The 18,272-nt window shown below is 40.9% G+C and overlaps 1 protein-coding gene across 1 annotated transcript; it reads right to left on the reverse strand.

The window, feature by feature from the left end:
* Positions 1-6,467: 6,467 nt before the first annotated feature.
* LOC124271322 (protein hairy-like) lies at positions 6,468-15,424 on the reverse strand. Its single transcript, XM_046706418.1, has 5 exons — positions 15,401-15,424; positions 8,857-8,955; positions 8,107-8,185; positions 7,313-7,585; positions 6,468-6,940 (listed from the first exon to the last, which is right to left on the reverse strand). The coding sequence occupies exons 1-5, from the start codon at positions 15,422-15,424 to the stop codon at positions 6,468-6,470; spliced, it is 948 nt and encodes a 315-aa protein (XP_046562374.1).
* Positions 15,425-18,272: the final 2,848 nt, after the last annotated feature.

The following is an 18,272-nucleotide window of genomic DNA, read 5'->3' on the forward strand; positions in this document are numbered from 1 at the left end:
TCCTTAAACGTTGTCAATGTTAGGTCAACTTGTGGTCTCACTAATTGCCAAGGAGGAGAGGAAAAAAGGCGTGGAGGAGCTATATTTTGTAGCCCAATGCCAGCATCAGAAAGGAAAGGTTTTATTCTTATTCACAGAGGCGGAACAAGAGATGAGTTTTGGTTGTACAAATCCTCATAAAGAGGATTAAAAACACTTAAATGCACTGTTAGACTCATTAGAATATAGTTTTGTAATGTACTGTAAGGTTAAGTTTATACGCCGTTGGTTAAGAGAAGGCTTATTGGCCTCAACATAGAGACTATCAATAGGGGAAGTTCTGAATAATCCAAGGCAAAGTCAACGTCCTTGGTGGTGGACGGAATCCAACAATGTTAGGTTGCTTTTACAGGCTCCACCATAAACGATGGAGCCATAATCAAGTTTGGGTCGTATAAGCGCTCGGTACAGATGGAGGACGGTTTTCTGATCCCCTCACCACTTTATATTAGAAACAACCTTCGACAATTCAAGGGCCTTTAGGCATGTATTTTTTTAAATATTTAATATGGGGTAGAAAGTTGAACTGTCAGAACATGACTGAACACCGTTATAAGTGAGAGAATGATCAGATACCATGTTCGAGTGCCATCGGTCGTTAAACGTTACATAAAAGAGGGAATCTATTATAGGTTACCTCACCTCCAATCAACGATGGGGCGGTGGGGTAGCCTAGTGGTTAAAGCGTTGGCTCGTCACGCCGAAGACCCGGGTTCGAATCCCCACATGGGTACAATGTGTGAAGCCCATTTCTGGTGTCCCCCGCCGTGATGTTGCTGGAATATTGCCTAAAGCGGCGTAAAACCAAACTCAGTCAGTCAGTCAGTCAGTCCAATCAACGATAATGGTGATGATGGTTGTGATGCTGATGCTGCTGCTGCTGCTGCTGCTGATGATGATGATGATAATGATAACATCCAAGATTATGTTACAGAAGTTAAGATGCAGCAGAGAGAGGTCGGGTGGTCCTGGCACAGAATGGGACTTCTCCTAGGTGTTAGTGAGTTAACATTTTATGTCACATCGACAGTATTTCAGACATATTGTGCCGAAAACATTTCTACTTCTCCCAGGAAGCGCTGCATGGTCGAACCCACCATGACCTTTTCGGAGAATATTATTTTTACGTTTTACACGATCAGGTTGGTAAGGCTCATCTTCAGCCTTAGGTGCCCTTACCCTCTCTACACCCAGCCCAGACAGCGAATGGGACTTCTCTCCAGGAAGCGCTTCCTGGTTGAACTACCAAGACCTTTCCTAAGAACATTATTATAATGTTTTCCACAGTCAGGCTGGTAAGGCTCATCTTCAGCCTTAGGTGCCCTTACCCTCTCTACACCCAGCCCAGACAGCGAATGGGACTTCTCCCAGGAAGGGCTGCCTGGTCGAACAAACCAAGAACTTTCCGGAGGATATGGAGGCTTCCCACCAAGAGTGTCAGAAGAGCTGTGCCCCGATGGAGAAACCGAGTGCACTCCTGATCTGCGCCAAGAGATCGGGAGCTACCAAACCAAGGGCACCGAGAACAACGGAGAGCCTTACGACAGTGTACTTTGGGATGCAAGCGAGACATTTGAAAGCAACGAGCCAACGCCATCAATTTGTGTAAGATACTGTGTCTATGCCAGGTGGGACGTGTATGTTGTCACCACGGACCCTTTAGATTTGGTTGGTTGGTTGTTTGTTTAACGCCGCACTCAGCAATATTCCAGCTATATGGAGGCGGTCTGTAAATAATCGAGTCTGGACCAGACAATCCAGTGATCAACAACATGAGCATCGATCTACGGAGTTGGGATACAATGACATGTGTCAACCAAGTCAGCGAACCTGACCACCCGATCCCGTTAGTCGCCTCTTACGACAAACATGGGTTACTGAAGATCAATATTCTAACCCGGATCTTCACGGGTAGACCCTTCAGGATGTTAGTAATGAACAGTGTGTCATCACGGACATTGTATGTTGTCACAATGACCACGGACCTTGGCCACTGTGTCCTATCCCATGTGGTCACTGTCATCTTGACCCTTTCAGGGTGTCATTTGTAATAGCTGCTGTAAAGGATATGTCTAACAAATACAACATACCGTATTTCCTCTAATAAGCGCCCGGGCGGTTATCTTTCCAGACCCGGCGCTTATTGAAGACCCGGCGCTTATTGAAGACCCGGCGCTTATTGGAGACCCGGCGCTTATTGGAGACCCGGCGCTTATTAGAGACCCGGCGCTTATTAGAGACCCGGCGCTTATTGGAGACCCGGCGCTTATTAGAAACCCGGCGCTTATTGGAGACCCGGCGCTTATTAGAGACCCAGCGCTTATTGGAGACCCGGCGCTTATTGGAGACCCGACGCTTATTGTTGGCCCGGCGCTTATTGGTGGCCCGGCGCTTATTGGAGACCGGCGCTTATTGGAGACCCGGCGCTTATAAGAGACCCAGCGCTTATTGGTGGCCCGGCGCTTATCGGAGACCCGGCGCTTATAAGAGACCCGACGTTAATTGGAGACCCGGCGCTTATTGGAGACCCGGCGCTTATTAGAGACCCGGCGCTTATTAGGGGCCGGCGCTTATTAGAGACCCGGCGCTAAAAGTTTTAACGGAAATGAATATAGATTCTCCATTGGTACTTTATTTGAAAACTCTATTGTAAACATGTGGCACTCCCTTATTAGGGGCCGGCGCTTATTAGAGACCCGGCGCTTATTGGAGACCCGACGCTTATTGTTGGCCCGGCGCTTATTGGTGGCCCGGCGCTTATTGGAGACCGGCGCTTATTGGAGACCCGGCGCTTATAAGAGACCCAGCGCTTATTGGTGGCCCGGCGCTTATCGGAGACCCGGCGCTTATAAGAGACCCGACGTTAATTGGAGACCCGGCGCTTATTAGAGACCCGGCGCTAAAAGTTTCAACGGAAATGAATATAGATTCTCCATTGGTACTTTATTTGAAAACTCTATTGTAAACATGTGGCACTCCCTTATTAGGGGCCGGCGCTTATTAGAGACCAGGCGCTAAAAGTTTCAACGGAAATGAATATAGATTCTCCATTGGTACTTTATTTGAAAATTCTATTGTAAACATGTGGCACTCCCGGCGCTTACTTCTTGAACAGTTGCTTTATCCCCGGCGCTTATTGGAGGCTGGGGCTTATTAGAGGAAATACGGTATCTTGATAACTTGTATTGTTATTGTATTAAAAACAACCAATGTATTCTGTAATACGTTTATGTTTAATGTACATGTATAAATTGTTCGCCTCACGATATGGCTGAAATATTGCCGATGTCACGTTGAATATTTTCTCACTCAGACGCGTTGTCTCAAATTCACGGAAGATATTGAATACATGATGTACACCTAGACTTGAAATTGGTTATGTGAAACCATGAATCAGTGGTATGACGTATAAATTACGCAGTGTTGACCATATTTCTTAATACTATATTGATACTTTCTGTACGTAGTCTCAAATTCACGTAAGGTATTGAAGTGACATTCGCTTTGCAATAAGATAAGTCAAATGAACTAAATGACCGAGTAAGGTTTTAGTTCGCTTTAACAATGCTTCAGCAATTAGACTCAGACATCAGAGTGAGTGAGTGAGTATACATTTACGCCGCTTTTAGCACCAGAAATGGGCTCCACACATTTTACCCATGTGGGGAATCGAACCCGGGTCTTCGGCGTGACGAGCGAACTCTTTATCTTCTAGGCTACCCCACCACCCCTGACACGCTGCGATATAACTGTAATACTGCTCAAAGCGGTGTTAAACATGACTCACTCACTCGTTTAAAGAACCATTGGACATTCTGAATAAAAGCTGTAAAAAACTTTCCTTAATCGTCCAAAAACACCATTGTACGATCCCAACTATATTCCTTCTAACATTCCCGATCATTTTGGGTTCGATCCCCGGCCGCGTCATACCAAAAGACGTTAAAATATGGTACTTGTTGTTCCTTGCCTGGCGCTCGGCATTAATGGGTACAACAAGGACTGGTCGGCTCGGAGTCAGTATAATGTGTCTGAGTGGGGTATTCATGCTTAACTGCGGCATGGTATCTCAGTGAGCTAGCACTATAAAACCAGCTTAAGTCTAGGCTAGTACAAGCAGCCGCACATACACATACACACGCATGCACGTCGTCATATGAGCGAAATATACTCAAGTACGACGTTAAACCCCATTTCACCTCACCACACCCGGTCATTCTGATCCGGGTATCTCAGCTACGCCGGTCATACGCCTAAGTGTACATTGGCAGCATTGTGGGGGATAACGCTTGTCAAATCTAAAATTACAAAATAAAAACTTGGTTACAAAAGGATCCCTCGTGAGTGATATTAATCCAGGGGATGTCAAGGATTGGCAGTGTTTAGCTGGATCATCTCCAGGACTGTCACGTGCGCCGCCCCGCGGTGTCAAACCGCCATAGCTCTCCAGTAATCAGCATTCCGAAGTGTCAAAAAGAGCTTATATTCGACACTTCAAATTACAAGCAATCACCGGCTAAATCACTGATACTATCGATATCAGGGGCCGCTGTTCGTCTTGTGGGGGTGCGGGCAGTTTATACAAACACGAAACAGATTTAACATCAACAGCTCGCTGTGACCCGATCTCCCTGACCTAAGGTCGTTTAGCACGCGGTTTAAACTGGACTGACATGTTTTGTGCGCGTTTACTGAAACGCTATTTGTTGGGGTATCGATGTACAGTTAACCGTTAATTTGCGGGAATAGAATGACAGGACGGTGGTGTTCAAAGCTTTGTGGCGTCCGTGAGGAAATTTGGAGATAGTGTTCCTATTGATTATGGCAAATATCCAGTGTCGGAAATTATACCGGGAAGATATTTGTAAACATGAAATTGACAACATAAACATTTTCTCCTGTCATTGCCGGTGTTTCGCAATTGAAAGAGGTGTATGAACGACCCGATACAGGTGATATTTATCAACGTAGGCGAGAAACTGAAGGGGTCGCGAATTTGTGGACACTTAAACTCGTAGAATAACCGTATTCCCGTTCTTATAAGTTTAAAATTATATATAAATTATAAAAGTATTACTTTATTTTTGAAAATATTAGCCTTGTGTTCAGATTGACCCTGGAGTGAGTGAGTGAGTTTGTTGAAGTCACGTCGGCAGAATTTCAGCCATATTGTGACTTGATCAAGTTATATAATTTCAAACAATACATTTTAAACAAAACCTATATATTTTATTATGTTTTTGAAGACGAAGCCTTAGTCTGACAGACCGCAATCTTATTGCTGGAATATTGCTGAGTGCGGCGTTAAGCAAAAAAGAAATAAACGCGAAAGATGTTCTCTTAATGATTCGTTAATCCGGACATTAGTTAATCCGAACCTTTTCACCGTCCGGTTTCGCTGTGGCTACAAGTTGAAACCTCCCGCATCATACGACATAAATCTAACTGAACAAATCAATTTAGCAAGATTTTATTTATAACTGTAAGCACACAATGTCATGCATTTCAGTTCTATACACACAATTTGATTTTTTTAGCATATTAAACAAATTAAATACGTAGTTTGCTCGAGCGTTACGATTGTCATACATAGAGACGTAATATTGTAAATAAGTGACTGACCACTCAAACCCTAAAGTTAAATATAGTTAAAGGTTTAATTAACAGTATTGGAAAATCGATAGGAAATAATCATGATAGTAATAATATTGGTGCTACAATTACAGAAGACAAGTGAGTTGGTAGCCCTGTGTTGTGTTCTCAATAGCTTATGAAATAAATATGTGAGCACTAAGTAGTATTACAGTAAAACCATTGCAGAGATTCGAAGAAGTGAAATAAATCCAGTGCATCCTTGTGGGAAGCAAACCTGTACAGTTGACGTAATGAGCAAACACTGCCACTGCTGAACTAATGATTTTTGTCCTTACTGCTTTTGACGTAATGAGCAGTTGACGTAATGAGCAGTTGACGTAATGAGCAAACACTGCCACTGCTAAACTAATTATCTTTGTCCTTACTGCTGGGTAGTAGGTCTTGTGACATGCATCGATATTAGTTAAGTACGCAACCCGAAAAAACAATGATAATATCAACCAGGTTGTAATGCGCAGATGACCCTAATTAACATTTAACCAAATTTCTTATGCGTGGCATATTCAAAGTATATATACAGATCTTCTATCACCTAAATAAATGTTGTCTTTCAGTGGCATTTAGAAGTTGTACATTGATGTCCAAGATATTTTTATGGATTAAACTTCTTTTTAATTTCTCTCACGACGTTTCGAGACCATTCCAGGTCCCTTCATCAGAGTTCACCTGATGAAGGGACCTGGAATGGTCTCGAAACGTCGTGAGAGAAATTAAAAAGAAGTTTAATCCATAAAAATATCTTGGACATAAATAAATGTTAATTTTCTGGGGTGTCACCATGGGCGCCAAACTGGTGACCTTGACGCTTCCGCTCTGTCTCCAGCGTCACCACACACGAGGACCCCTTGCTGTGCGTCCTTTGAGTTCGTAGCAACGTCACCGTTATTACCAGGAGCATCGTTACCAGAGGAAGCCTCGTCCTCAGAGTCCATGGTGAACACTTCTGACTCTACAGAAATGTCGTCGTCAGAGTCAGACATGACGTAGCTGATGTCACGGCCCACGTCAAGCTTCTTCCGCAAATGAGCGTCTGATCCTTGACGGTCGGTCATGATGACGTCTTCGTCGTCTGCGGAGATGTCGGAATCTGTCGAGGACTGTGCGGAATGTGCCGAGCATACTGATCCATATCGTCTTGTTCTTGGAGCTGGGCGTTTTTCTTCTCCGCTCTCCCTGCTACAGGCGCCACGACTAGCCCTTACTACTTCCCTGCTTACCGTCAGGTTTGGCAACCGTGATGAAGTTCCTAGAGACGGATGCTCTTGCTTCCTTAACCATTTAAAGAATTGTGTGCTACGAAATGAATGTTGAGGAGCTTTTGTAGGATGTGTGTCTCCTGACACCGTGCAACGTGAGGATGGTGGTAGTGTCATGGAATGACCTTGAACTCTGACCTTTGATAATGTATCTGGTATCATCATTCTTTTAATGACAGACACTTTAGATTGAACTTCATCTGTCTTGATTGATGCTGATGCTGATGATGATGGTGATGGTGATGATGATGTCAACGATAATGGTGAAGAGGAGCTATGCAGTAGCGACGCCGATGCAGACGTGACCTTTTTTGTCATATTCGATGTGAACTTCTGATGTAGATGGAGATTTGGCCTCATACTTTCTTCTGATGCCAGTGAAGGACTAGCGTGTGTGGATTTTGTTGTCGAGGCCTCAGTCACCAGCATGGACCCTGAACCTGTTGTTGATGATGTTGCATCGCTTGAGGCTGGTGTCTTCGTGGCCTTGACCTTGCTCTTGATATTTGCAGTGAGAGTGAAGAGATGCTGGATGATTTGCGTCAGTCTGGTGTCCTCGACCTTGTCATGAAGGAATGACGTCACCTCGTTCACACATCTCAGGTAACCAGCCTTGAAACGTTCATCGCCAGCACCTGAATAAACAGAGATCATTTTCAACTTGCACTTTGCTGTTGCGATGACAAATATATGTGGGTTTCATTTCAGCAGGTAAGTGGCGGGGACCCGCACCGCCATAATCTAACAAAACCACTGTTAAAAGCATGAAAATCTAGGCTATTATCAAACCGTGAAGATCCGGGTTAGAATTGATCTCCAGTAACCCATGCTTGACGTAAGGGGCGACTAACGGTATCGGATGGTCAGGCTAGCTGACTTGGTTGACACATGTCATCGTATCCCAATCGATGTTCATGATGTTGATCACTGGATTGTCTGGTTCAGACTCGATTATTTACAGACCGCCGCCATATAGCTGGAATATTGCTGAGCGCGGGGTAAAACAACAAGCAATCAAACAATCAAACGGTCCTTAAACCCAACTCGCTCACTCGGGCACGTCTAAAGGACACAACTCTATAGGGAGAACTCAAGGCCCTTATACTACTGTGTCACGCGTATTCCCCTATCAAGACAATCTGAATGTCCTACTTACTTATCTGACCATTCCGTGTCTTGGCCTGCAGGTAATCCACCGTCAGCTCCAGGATGCGAGCTTTGTCAAGTCGGGGCAGCTGAAGACAAAAACATCAAGTTACATACCTTAGACACATTCCCAATAGTTGGTTAGTGTGCTTCATGCTCACTGTAAAAAGCAAACATGTAGTATCAGACAAATATCATGGATGTCAACTTCTTCTTCTTCCTTGCCCCTTCGTCATGTGAATGACCTGACGAAGGGGCAAGGAAGAGCCCAGAAACGTTGTGTATACAACAAAGAAGAGGTTGACATCCATAACATTGTGTTTTGTACTTGAATACCAACTTCTATATGCCTCTCAAGAATCTAAAAAACACGTAAATAAACTTTTGGAGTTTTTTTTGTGTGTGTTTCTTTTTGTTGCTTGTCCCTAGAGGTGTGAGTGAGTTTAGTTTTACGCCGCTTTTAGCAATATTCCAGCAGTGTCACGGCGGGGGACACCAGAAATGGGCTTCACACATTGTGCCCATGTGGGGATTCGAACCCGGGTCGTCAGCGTGACGAGCCAACGCTTTAGCCACTAGGCTACTCCACCGTCCCTGTCCCGAGAGGTAAATGGTAACACGGTTTTGTAATCTGGGCTCATAATAAACCATCGCGCACGGGAATATTACTTCTCAAAACGTGGATTTATTCATACTACCCGAAATCGTAACAACGTCCCATTCTGATAGTGAAATTTACGAAGTAACAGTGACTACTCACAATGCCGCCGTTGTTGTCGACGATGACGTCTTTGAGTTGTTCCAGACTCCTGTTGATCCTAGCCCGGCGCTTCCTCTCCATCAGTGGCTTCTGACGACGCTGAAATAGAATCGAGATTTGAGCATCTCATTCTACCAGGTACCCATTCACTGCTGAGTGAACACATGGACACAAGTTATCCTTGATAATCCAGTATAGTATTTTACCTATATTCATGAGTGCGGCGTAAAACTAAAGTCACTCAAACTCACCTATATTCCTCTATGATACATATACACTGAACTCATTTGGCATAGTCGCTTTTAGTCTGTCTCACAGTCCCTGAACCACATTATTTTCCCAACTGCCAAGCCCTCTCTGCAGTGCTAAAGCCCTAAATAATGCAAGTCTAGCTTTCCTCAGGTTCTGAATCTCTGGTCTCCCTGGGGATCCTTTTCAATTTACATGGGCTTGTTTGTTACTATCAAAATTATATATATTCAGAGACTAAGCATTAGTCTTAGTCGCTTTGTAACATATTCGTATGGGAGGGCGCTAAAAATAGCCGTCCAACCACGGATATACGGAGAATGGTGCTATTTCAATGGGAAACCGTTTGCCACGTACCGTACAAAAAAGAAAGTGACCGACCATCGATTCATGACATATCATTGACAAACAATGATAGCAGTTTCTCAGTGGCATTTAAATGCAAGAAATGGCTAATCAATGGTGAAGCATTTCATAAGGGAATCGTAACAATGGTTTGAATCTTACGTTTGTAATGAAACAATCAAATGGTGAAATGGCTATTCACATTTGGTACAAGCACTTCATAAGGGAATCAAAACCGTGGTTTGAATACTCAAGAAATGGCTATTTTACGTTTGTAATGAAACAATCAAGAAATGGCTATTCAATGGTGAAGCATTTCATAAGGGAATCAAAACCGTGGTTTGAATTTTACGTTTGTAATGAAACAATCAAGAAATGGTTATTCAGTGGTAAAGCACTTCATAAGGGAATCAAACCGTGGTTTGAATCTTACTGATAGCATGAATTAAATCAAGAAATGGCTATTCAATGGTGAAGCATAAAGCATTTCATAAGGGAATCAAAACCGTGGTTTGAATCTTACGTTTGTAATGAAACAATCAAGAAATGGCTATTCAATGGTGAAGCATTTCATAAGGGAATCAAAACCGTGGTTTGAATCTTACGTTTGTAATGAAACAATCAAGAAATGGCTATTCAATGGTGAAAGCATTTCATAAGGGAATCAAAACCGTGGTTTGAATCTTACGTTTGTAATGAAACAATCAAGAAATGGCTATTCAATGGTGAAGCATTTCATAAGGGAATCAAAACCGTGGTTTGAATCTTACGTTTGTAAAGAAACAATCAAGAAATGGTTTTTCAATGGTGAAACTTTTCATAAGGGAATCATGGCCGTGTTTTGGACCTTACGTTTGCAATGAAACACGAAAATGGTTAAACAAGAAATGGTTATTCGATGGTGATGTAAGTGAACCACAGCTAAACTTTGCAGTGTTTTGGTGACTGTTTTCAGTCTAGAAATGTCTGTAAATTTTTGGCCACTTCCAGTTTTCAAGACAAACTTTCTTTTGCCCGGAAGTTTAGGTTCTGTCTGTTAGAGATATCATGAGGTTAAATTTAAAGCTCTGATACGTGTGTGTTTAGGGGGGATGCTATTGAGTGGTGGGTGTACTTCTGGTTGAACTGTCGACTAATCATCATCCCTACATCCTTTCTGCGCTTTTTTCCTCATCAAGTTGTTCGACAGTGGAAGCACTTGTTGATCACAGCCCGATTAATACAATAATTAAAGACTATCCATGTATGGGGGACATTCACCGTGTAAAATCCCAAATGATTGGAATTCACCCATTTTCAATCAATGTATTCAGGCACCAAAACACAGCTCCCTACAGGCGGACCCTCCCATTTCTATACCCACGTCACCCCCGCGCTAGGGTGAGCCCCGCCCCACACGGAGTTCGGCTTAGCCGTTAACAGCCGATTGATGACGATTAATTACTAATCATCGTACAATTCCGGCATTCATTCGGCGGCGCTCGTTTGATATCATTGTAAACACCTCGGCATTGTAATTTAGTTTGGATAACGCCTCTAATTCTCAACCCACTAAGTGCAGTACGCCGGAAAATCGAATTGATGGTATCGCTGACTTAAGAAACAGTTTAGGTCGGGATAATTACGGGGATCATAGGTGCGAGTAGTTTTATTTCGTGAGAAAGACGTTCGAGGTGGTATACTTCCTGTGCAATAAAATCTATCACAATAAAAAATAGTTTAAATATTGGAAAGCCGAATTATATCAATATAAATCAAGTAGATCGTTATTTGAAACCATATTTCAAATGTTTAAACAAACTTTAAAGCACTTTTTATCTCACGGAAATATTCATTATTGTCTATTATTTGAACATCTAAGAAATCTTGCCACTTCCATAATGTGCGTATAAACTGAAGGTCAAAATCAAGCATACGCTTAAAATTCGATTTGAACACACGCACAAAAATACTACAAACGCTCTCAACTGAGTGACTTGTTGTGAGATATATATTGATAAGATTCATTTGATATCGCCTCTGATACCCGTATCAAATCCATCTCCGGCAAAAACACAAGTTCCGTTTGTTATCCACCGTCAAACACGGCTGTTTGTTTCCCTCGCCCCGCTGTTTATATTGTATACCATTTTTTAGGAAATACTCTATAGAATGTACCGCAGAATTCACTAATAGCACTGTTGACCAAATAATCAGTAGCAAACGAACGACAAGCTCAGATTGGATCGTCTTTCGCTATGAAATTTCCTCACCTCGAAGTCTCGCTAAGTATTGAGGATGAATATCAAGATATCATGTGTGACGTAAGTGTAGACTGGTCTGTTTGCAAGTGAGCCTTTGCGCTCCTGAGCAGCGGCCAGCGAACCTGTCCAGAGAACAGCGGTGTTTCGATGTCTCACTCCATAAAGACGGTGTCGAGTTCATACCGTCACATTGCCTAAGGGCGTTAGATAGCGGTTTCTATGTATTAATTGGTTTCAGCTTATATTCTGCTTTGACTGATGGTCCGTTTTATATACTACATAATCAATTACTAATAAAGGAGTTGAGAAGCACCTGTTCTTTCACATTGCTTTAAATATTCTGTCAACTATATGTGTTTGTTTAATGACGTACCTAGCAATAACCCGTGAAGGTCCGGGTTAGAATTGATCTTCAGTAACCCATGCTTGTCGTAAGAGATGGCTAACGGGATCGAATGGTCAGGCTCGCTGACTTGGTTGACACGTCATCGTATTCCTTATTGAGTAGATCGATGTTCATGGTGTTGATCACTGGATTGTATGGTCCAGACTGGATTATTTACAGACCGCCGCCATATAGCTATAATATTGCTGAGTGTGGCTAAACTAAACTAAACTCACTCACTCACCGAGCAATATTCCATCTACATAATCGGCCAGACAGTGCAGGGATTGACGTCATGAGTGTCGATAAAAGCAACTAAGATACGATGGCATGCATCAACCAAATCACCGACACTGACCAACCGACCCATTTAGTCGCCTCTCAAGGTCAGCATAGGTGGCTATGGCTCATTTCTTATGCTGAATCGGGGCGGTGGGGTAGCCTAGTGGCTAAAGCGTTCACTCGTCACGCCGAAGGGTTCGATTCCCAGGTACAATGTGTGAAGCAGGGCCTAGATTTTCGAAGCTCTTTAGCGCTAAGATAGTCGTAAGTGCCAGACATTAACATTAACTTACGACTATCTTAGCGCTAGGAGAGCTTCGTAAATCTAGGCCCTGGTGCTGGAATATTGCTAAAAGCGGCGTAAAACCATACTCACTCACTCACTCTTGCTCTACATGCATTATTTGTGTGGTTCTAGTGGCTTTAAGTTTTTCCTGAGCATCACGTGACCAGCTCCGTCATGTACCGTTATTACAAGCTAAACATTAAACACGTCGTGGAGACTGAAATATGTTCATTATCAATGACTGACTAATGTCAGAGAGTTAATGTTGTGAAATGACCTTTTCAGGCTGATTTAAGGTAGAACACATTTAGCAACGTAATTTAATACTGAAATCTTGAAGTTTTGATATTCTCAAATTGCACTTTATTTAATCAGGCTAAAATAACAGGAAAACGAAACCTCTTTACTGACAGTTCTTCTCTTATTTCTGTATTGATTTTGAAGCTATTTCCAGAAATGCTATGTCTATTTTGACATCAGAAATCGATGCACAATCTCAGATGTCGGTATTTCTTTGTGACCTTTCGACAAACAAACTCATGTTAATACTGTATATGCATCCTGTAAGAAAATACTTATAAGGGTCAGTTGTCAGATTGCCTTTTCTTTTCATCATTTCTCAAGTCAAATGACAAATGGTTTATCAAATATATTTGTTCGTGCTTAAACTGAATACCACGGAATCAGTGGCTGAAAGTAGTTCCGGCATTAAGTGTTATTTGACTCGAATGAAATGGTGTTTTTACATTTTAAGATAAATACACTATTTCATCATTATATATATACAACACGTGTCTCCCCTCGTCTCGATTATTCACGCGTGACTTCGTAAAAAAGCCTTACCCCCTCTTTTCTTAATCCCTCTTTTGATTCACCCAGCGTTTTCTGCCTGACTATTGATTACACGTGATCAAGTTAATAAACTGTTCGATAAGTATGGTAGAGACAGGGATGGTGATTGTACAAACAATTACGTCATAAGGTGGACGGGATGACGTCACACCCGACATCGCACATGTGCAAATACACACACGTACTGTCGAGTTGTCGTTTGTGTGCAGTCGTTTTGTATTTCTTCATGATCAATCTCCTTATAATTTGTACTAAACGAACTTTGTTCATCAAATATGCATCAAAATTATTATCACTTTGAATACTAATAAGAAGCTAAAATGTATATATTTTAATTTAAATCTTGTACTAAAAAAAATATATGTAAATTATCAATATTTCACCTGTATAAATATTCTTTGAGGTGAGTGAGTGAAGTTTTATTGATCTATAATCACGGCGGGGACACCAGAAACGGGCTTCACATTGCACCCATGTGGGGAATCGAACCCGGGTCTTCAGCATGTCGAGCGGACGCTTTAACCATTAGGCTACCCCACCGCCCCCCTATTCTTTTTGACGTATCGATCTATAATAGTTATGTCAATGTTAAACGTGTATGTTTCAATTAAGCTTTCAACATGTTACCTTTACGTGTTTTTAAGACAAATAATATCTATTTCTTATAATGATGAAAAACGTAATAATAAACTACTACCAATACCACATAACACATCTGAATGATTTACTTACATTCTTGCCGCAGTAACCAAACAATATGCTTTACGTCCTCTGGTGATGAACGAATGAACACAAAACCGACATTTTCCACAGTAAGAAAAATATAATACTTTATGGATAACAACTTCTTTACTTTATTATGATGCGACGATTCGGTATTGCTTCTTATACTTGTATCACTCTTGCTTGACAACGGTAAAACAAGCTATTCCGAAACGTCGCATCATAATAAAACAAAGAAGTTGTTATCCATAAAGTGTTATATTTTTCTTATTATTCTTCAACTTCTAAATTGCCAATCAAGCAGATTTTCCATAGCGTACACTATTTATGATAAAAACGCTCCCTTTAAATACATACATACATACAAACATTTGTATAGTAATTTTGTGTACATAGTAACGGAATGCACATTCATTTTCAAAATCCGTAACAAATAAAAGACTACTGGTGTCATTTCATGTTAAACACGCGAAGATATCCCTGTCATCTAATTGCTCCAATATTTGTAAAATTATGAAGGTTACTGGTTGGTAAACAGAAAATAAATAAACAAATCAAACAGAAAAAATAAATAAATGAATCGAACATGTATAATTCAGCTCAAACGTTCGTTGAAACACCTCTTTATCACATTTACCACAGATGGTATATATAGCATGGGTATTGAGGACACTGAACTCTGTAACTCACTGTAACTCTCATGTACTAGTATATGGGCCGGAGGCCTTTCATACAATAAACATCTTTTTGACTTTGAATCAAAGTTACATCACTCATTTGTCAGTCATTGGAAACCGTTTACTGAATGGGAGTTCAGTTATTTACCTCCATACACTTACAACACACAGTATCTTATACGGTTGCCATATACCCATACATATATATATATATATACCCAGCGTGTCATACTTTGGTCATATAAGAATGGTTGGTTGTGTATGTATTGGTTTCACACCCAAAACAAAATTATCAATATAAAAAGAATCTGTAAAATGAAATGTTTTCATTATCACTGTGTAAAAATTAATTATAAACACAAACCTCCTCTATATTAGCAAAGACAAAAATATTCATAAATTCATTTTCATAAATTATTTTTTTAAATAAATTTAAATAATAAGTTGGTTTAATTAAAGCATACATTGCTTTCGCTACATGTAATAAAAATATAAAAGTTACCCTTTCTGATTTTACTCCAGTCATGTCGAGTTCTTGGTTCGCCTCTCGAAGCGTATTGCACAAGCAAGCTGATTCCTCCAGAGATCACACCCGTCTTCCAGAACCACCAGTTGATCTTATAACCACAGACAGAATGTTCACGTGCTATTGTCAGGATACCACAATACAAGCTGGCCCTCTGTCCGTTTCAGGTTGACCACACTGCCCTTGCCCCTCCCCCCCCCCTCCCAAGTACGGAGTTATACCTGTGTTTCACGTGACCGGTCAAGCGTCCAGTATTGGTCAGCCGAACACGTGCAGAAGCGGTCGCGAGCTTGCCTCGTGGGAATATTTCTCGTGTCCCGCTCGCGACATCGGCTCGTTCTTGTACATGCATGAAGTGTCTGGGGATGTCCAAGATGAACTTGATATCATATCCTTGGGGTGTTAGGGGTAAAACAGATTGATACAAGCATCTATTAACGATATCACCAACGATGTGTGAAAATATCAGTTTCAAGTATGATAAATATATAGAGGATATTATATGAGTGCCCATGTCATACTATGTTTGCGACACGAGTGCCTAAATGTTGGTATTTCCCGATCGAGAGCGAGGGATATACCGATATTTAGGCACGAGTGTCGTAAACATAGTATGATATGGGCACGAATATAATATTCTGTATATTATCGAAGTCGTGAAATTGAGGAAAATAACCCAAATCTATTTTCAAACATAGGCTGTCTACCCGCCGTCGCCGCATATAGAACGCAACATCACAGAAGAAACGTGACGTCATAGCATTGTTCATGCCGTCACGTCACCATGACAAAGTGATATTTTGCCCTAGGGCATCGTATGAAAATATGAACCCCGATATGTTAATAAAAAAACAAATTATGCAATTAAAAGCTATATTGACACAAGAAATTACGATTACAAGATTGAAACCGGACGCCGAAACCCTGCAAACCACAAGTTCCAAACTCAAGTACGATGCTTGCATAAATTACATTACTATTAAATACCCATTCCGAATTTTACTTATACGCCAAATATAGGTGTATATTTTCTTTTGTTGTAATTGAATGTACGCACACGACGATACGCGCATCAAGACCCATATCAGACAAGTAGATTATATGAATCAATGTTTTAAATGCTAAGGCAAATTGTCTGGACACATCTCCAACACTCCATGCAACTTGCTTTGTCAGCATAAAATTCGTGTCTTTTATATGTCTAGGGCACGAGGACTTTCATTTTAATTAGATTTCATTTGTCGTGTTGTTGATTATGAAGATCGTACTGTCGTCTTGCTGATTATGAAGATCGTACTGTCGTCTTGCTGATTATGAAGATCGTACTGTCGTCTTGCTGATTATGAAGATCGTACTGTCGTGTTGTTGATTTTGAAGATCGTATTGTCGCTAGTTGATCATGAAGATCGTACTGTCGTCTTGCTGATTATGAAGATCGTACTGTCGTCTTGTTGATTATGAAGATCGTACTGTCGTCTTGCTGATTATGAAGATCGTACTGTCGTGTTGTTGATTTTGAAGATCGTATTGTCGCTAATTGATCATGAAGATCGTACTGTCGTGTTGTTGATTTTGAAGATCGTATTGTCGATCTACTGTTGATTATGAAGATCGTACTGTCGTCTTGTTGATTTTGAAGATCGTATTGTCGCTTGTTGATCATGAAGATCGTACTGTCGTGTTGTTGATTTTGAAGATCGTATTGTCGTCTTGTTGATCATGAAGATCGTACTGTCGTGTTGTTGATTTTGAAGATCTTATTGTCGCTAGTTGATCATGAAGATCGTACTGTCGTGTTGTTGATTTTGAAGATCGTATTGTCGCTAGTTGATCATGAAGATCGTACTGTCGTCTTGTTGATTTTGAAGATCGTATTGTCGCTTAGTTGAAGATCGTACTGTCGTCTTGCCGATTATGAAGATCGATTATGAACTGTCGTGTCGTTGATTATGAAGATCGTATTGTCTTGCCGATTATGAAGTTGATCATGAAGATCGTACTGTCGTGTTGTTGATTTTGAAGATCGTATTGTCGCTTGCGATCATGAAGATCGTACTGTCGTGTTGTTGATTTTGAAGATCGTATTGTCGCTAGTTGATCATGAAGATCGTACTGTCGTGTTGTTGATTTTGAAGATCGTATTGTCGCTAGTTGATCATGAAGATCGTACTGTCGTGTTGTTGATTTTGAAGATCGTATTGTCGCTAGTTGATCATGAAGATCGTACTGTCGTGTTGTTGATTTTGAAGATCGTATTGTCGCTAGTTGATCATGAAGATCGTACTGTCGTGTTGTTGATTTTGAAGATCGTATTGTCGCTAGTTGATCATGAAGATCGTACTGTCGTGTTGTTGATTTTGAAGATCGTATTGTCGCTAGTTGATCATGAAGATCATACTTATACGGAGATGTTTTGTTTATGTAATGTCAACCATCGATTATATTAGCGTTGAATAAGCCGTCGTTCAACCAAGCTGTGTAAACTACAAGCTACTCTTAATAAGTTAATATGTATATAATATTTATGGTACAAACACATTGTGGATTATTTATTTTAAAGTGAGTGAGTGAGTGAGTTTAATTTTACGCCGCAATATTCCAGCTATATGGCAGCGGTCTGTAAATAATCGAGTCTGACCAGACAATCCAGTGATCAACAGCATGATATTTTAAAGTATTTATTAAAGTTAATAATATGTATTATTAAATTCTCATTTGTATTTAGTTTCGTACTTGTACAAAGAGTCTTGCATATGTTTTTATCTGTTTATTTATGTATTAATTTTACTTATTTTTTTTATTATATTGCTGTACATTTTGTGAGACTTTACAAAAAATATCTGCTCTT

The sequence above is a fragment of the Haliotis rubra genome, unplaced genomic scaffold (assembly GCF_003918875.1).
Source record: "Haliotis rubra isolate DU_JTF1 unplaced genomic scaffold, ASM391887v1 Scf16, whole genome shotgun sequence".
NCBI classification, from domain to species: domain Eukaryota; kingdom Metazoa; phylum Mollusca; class Gastropoda; order Lepetellida; family Haliotidae; genus Haliotis; species Haliotis rubra.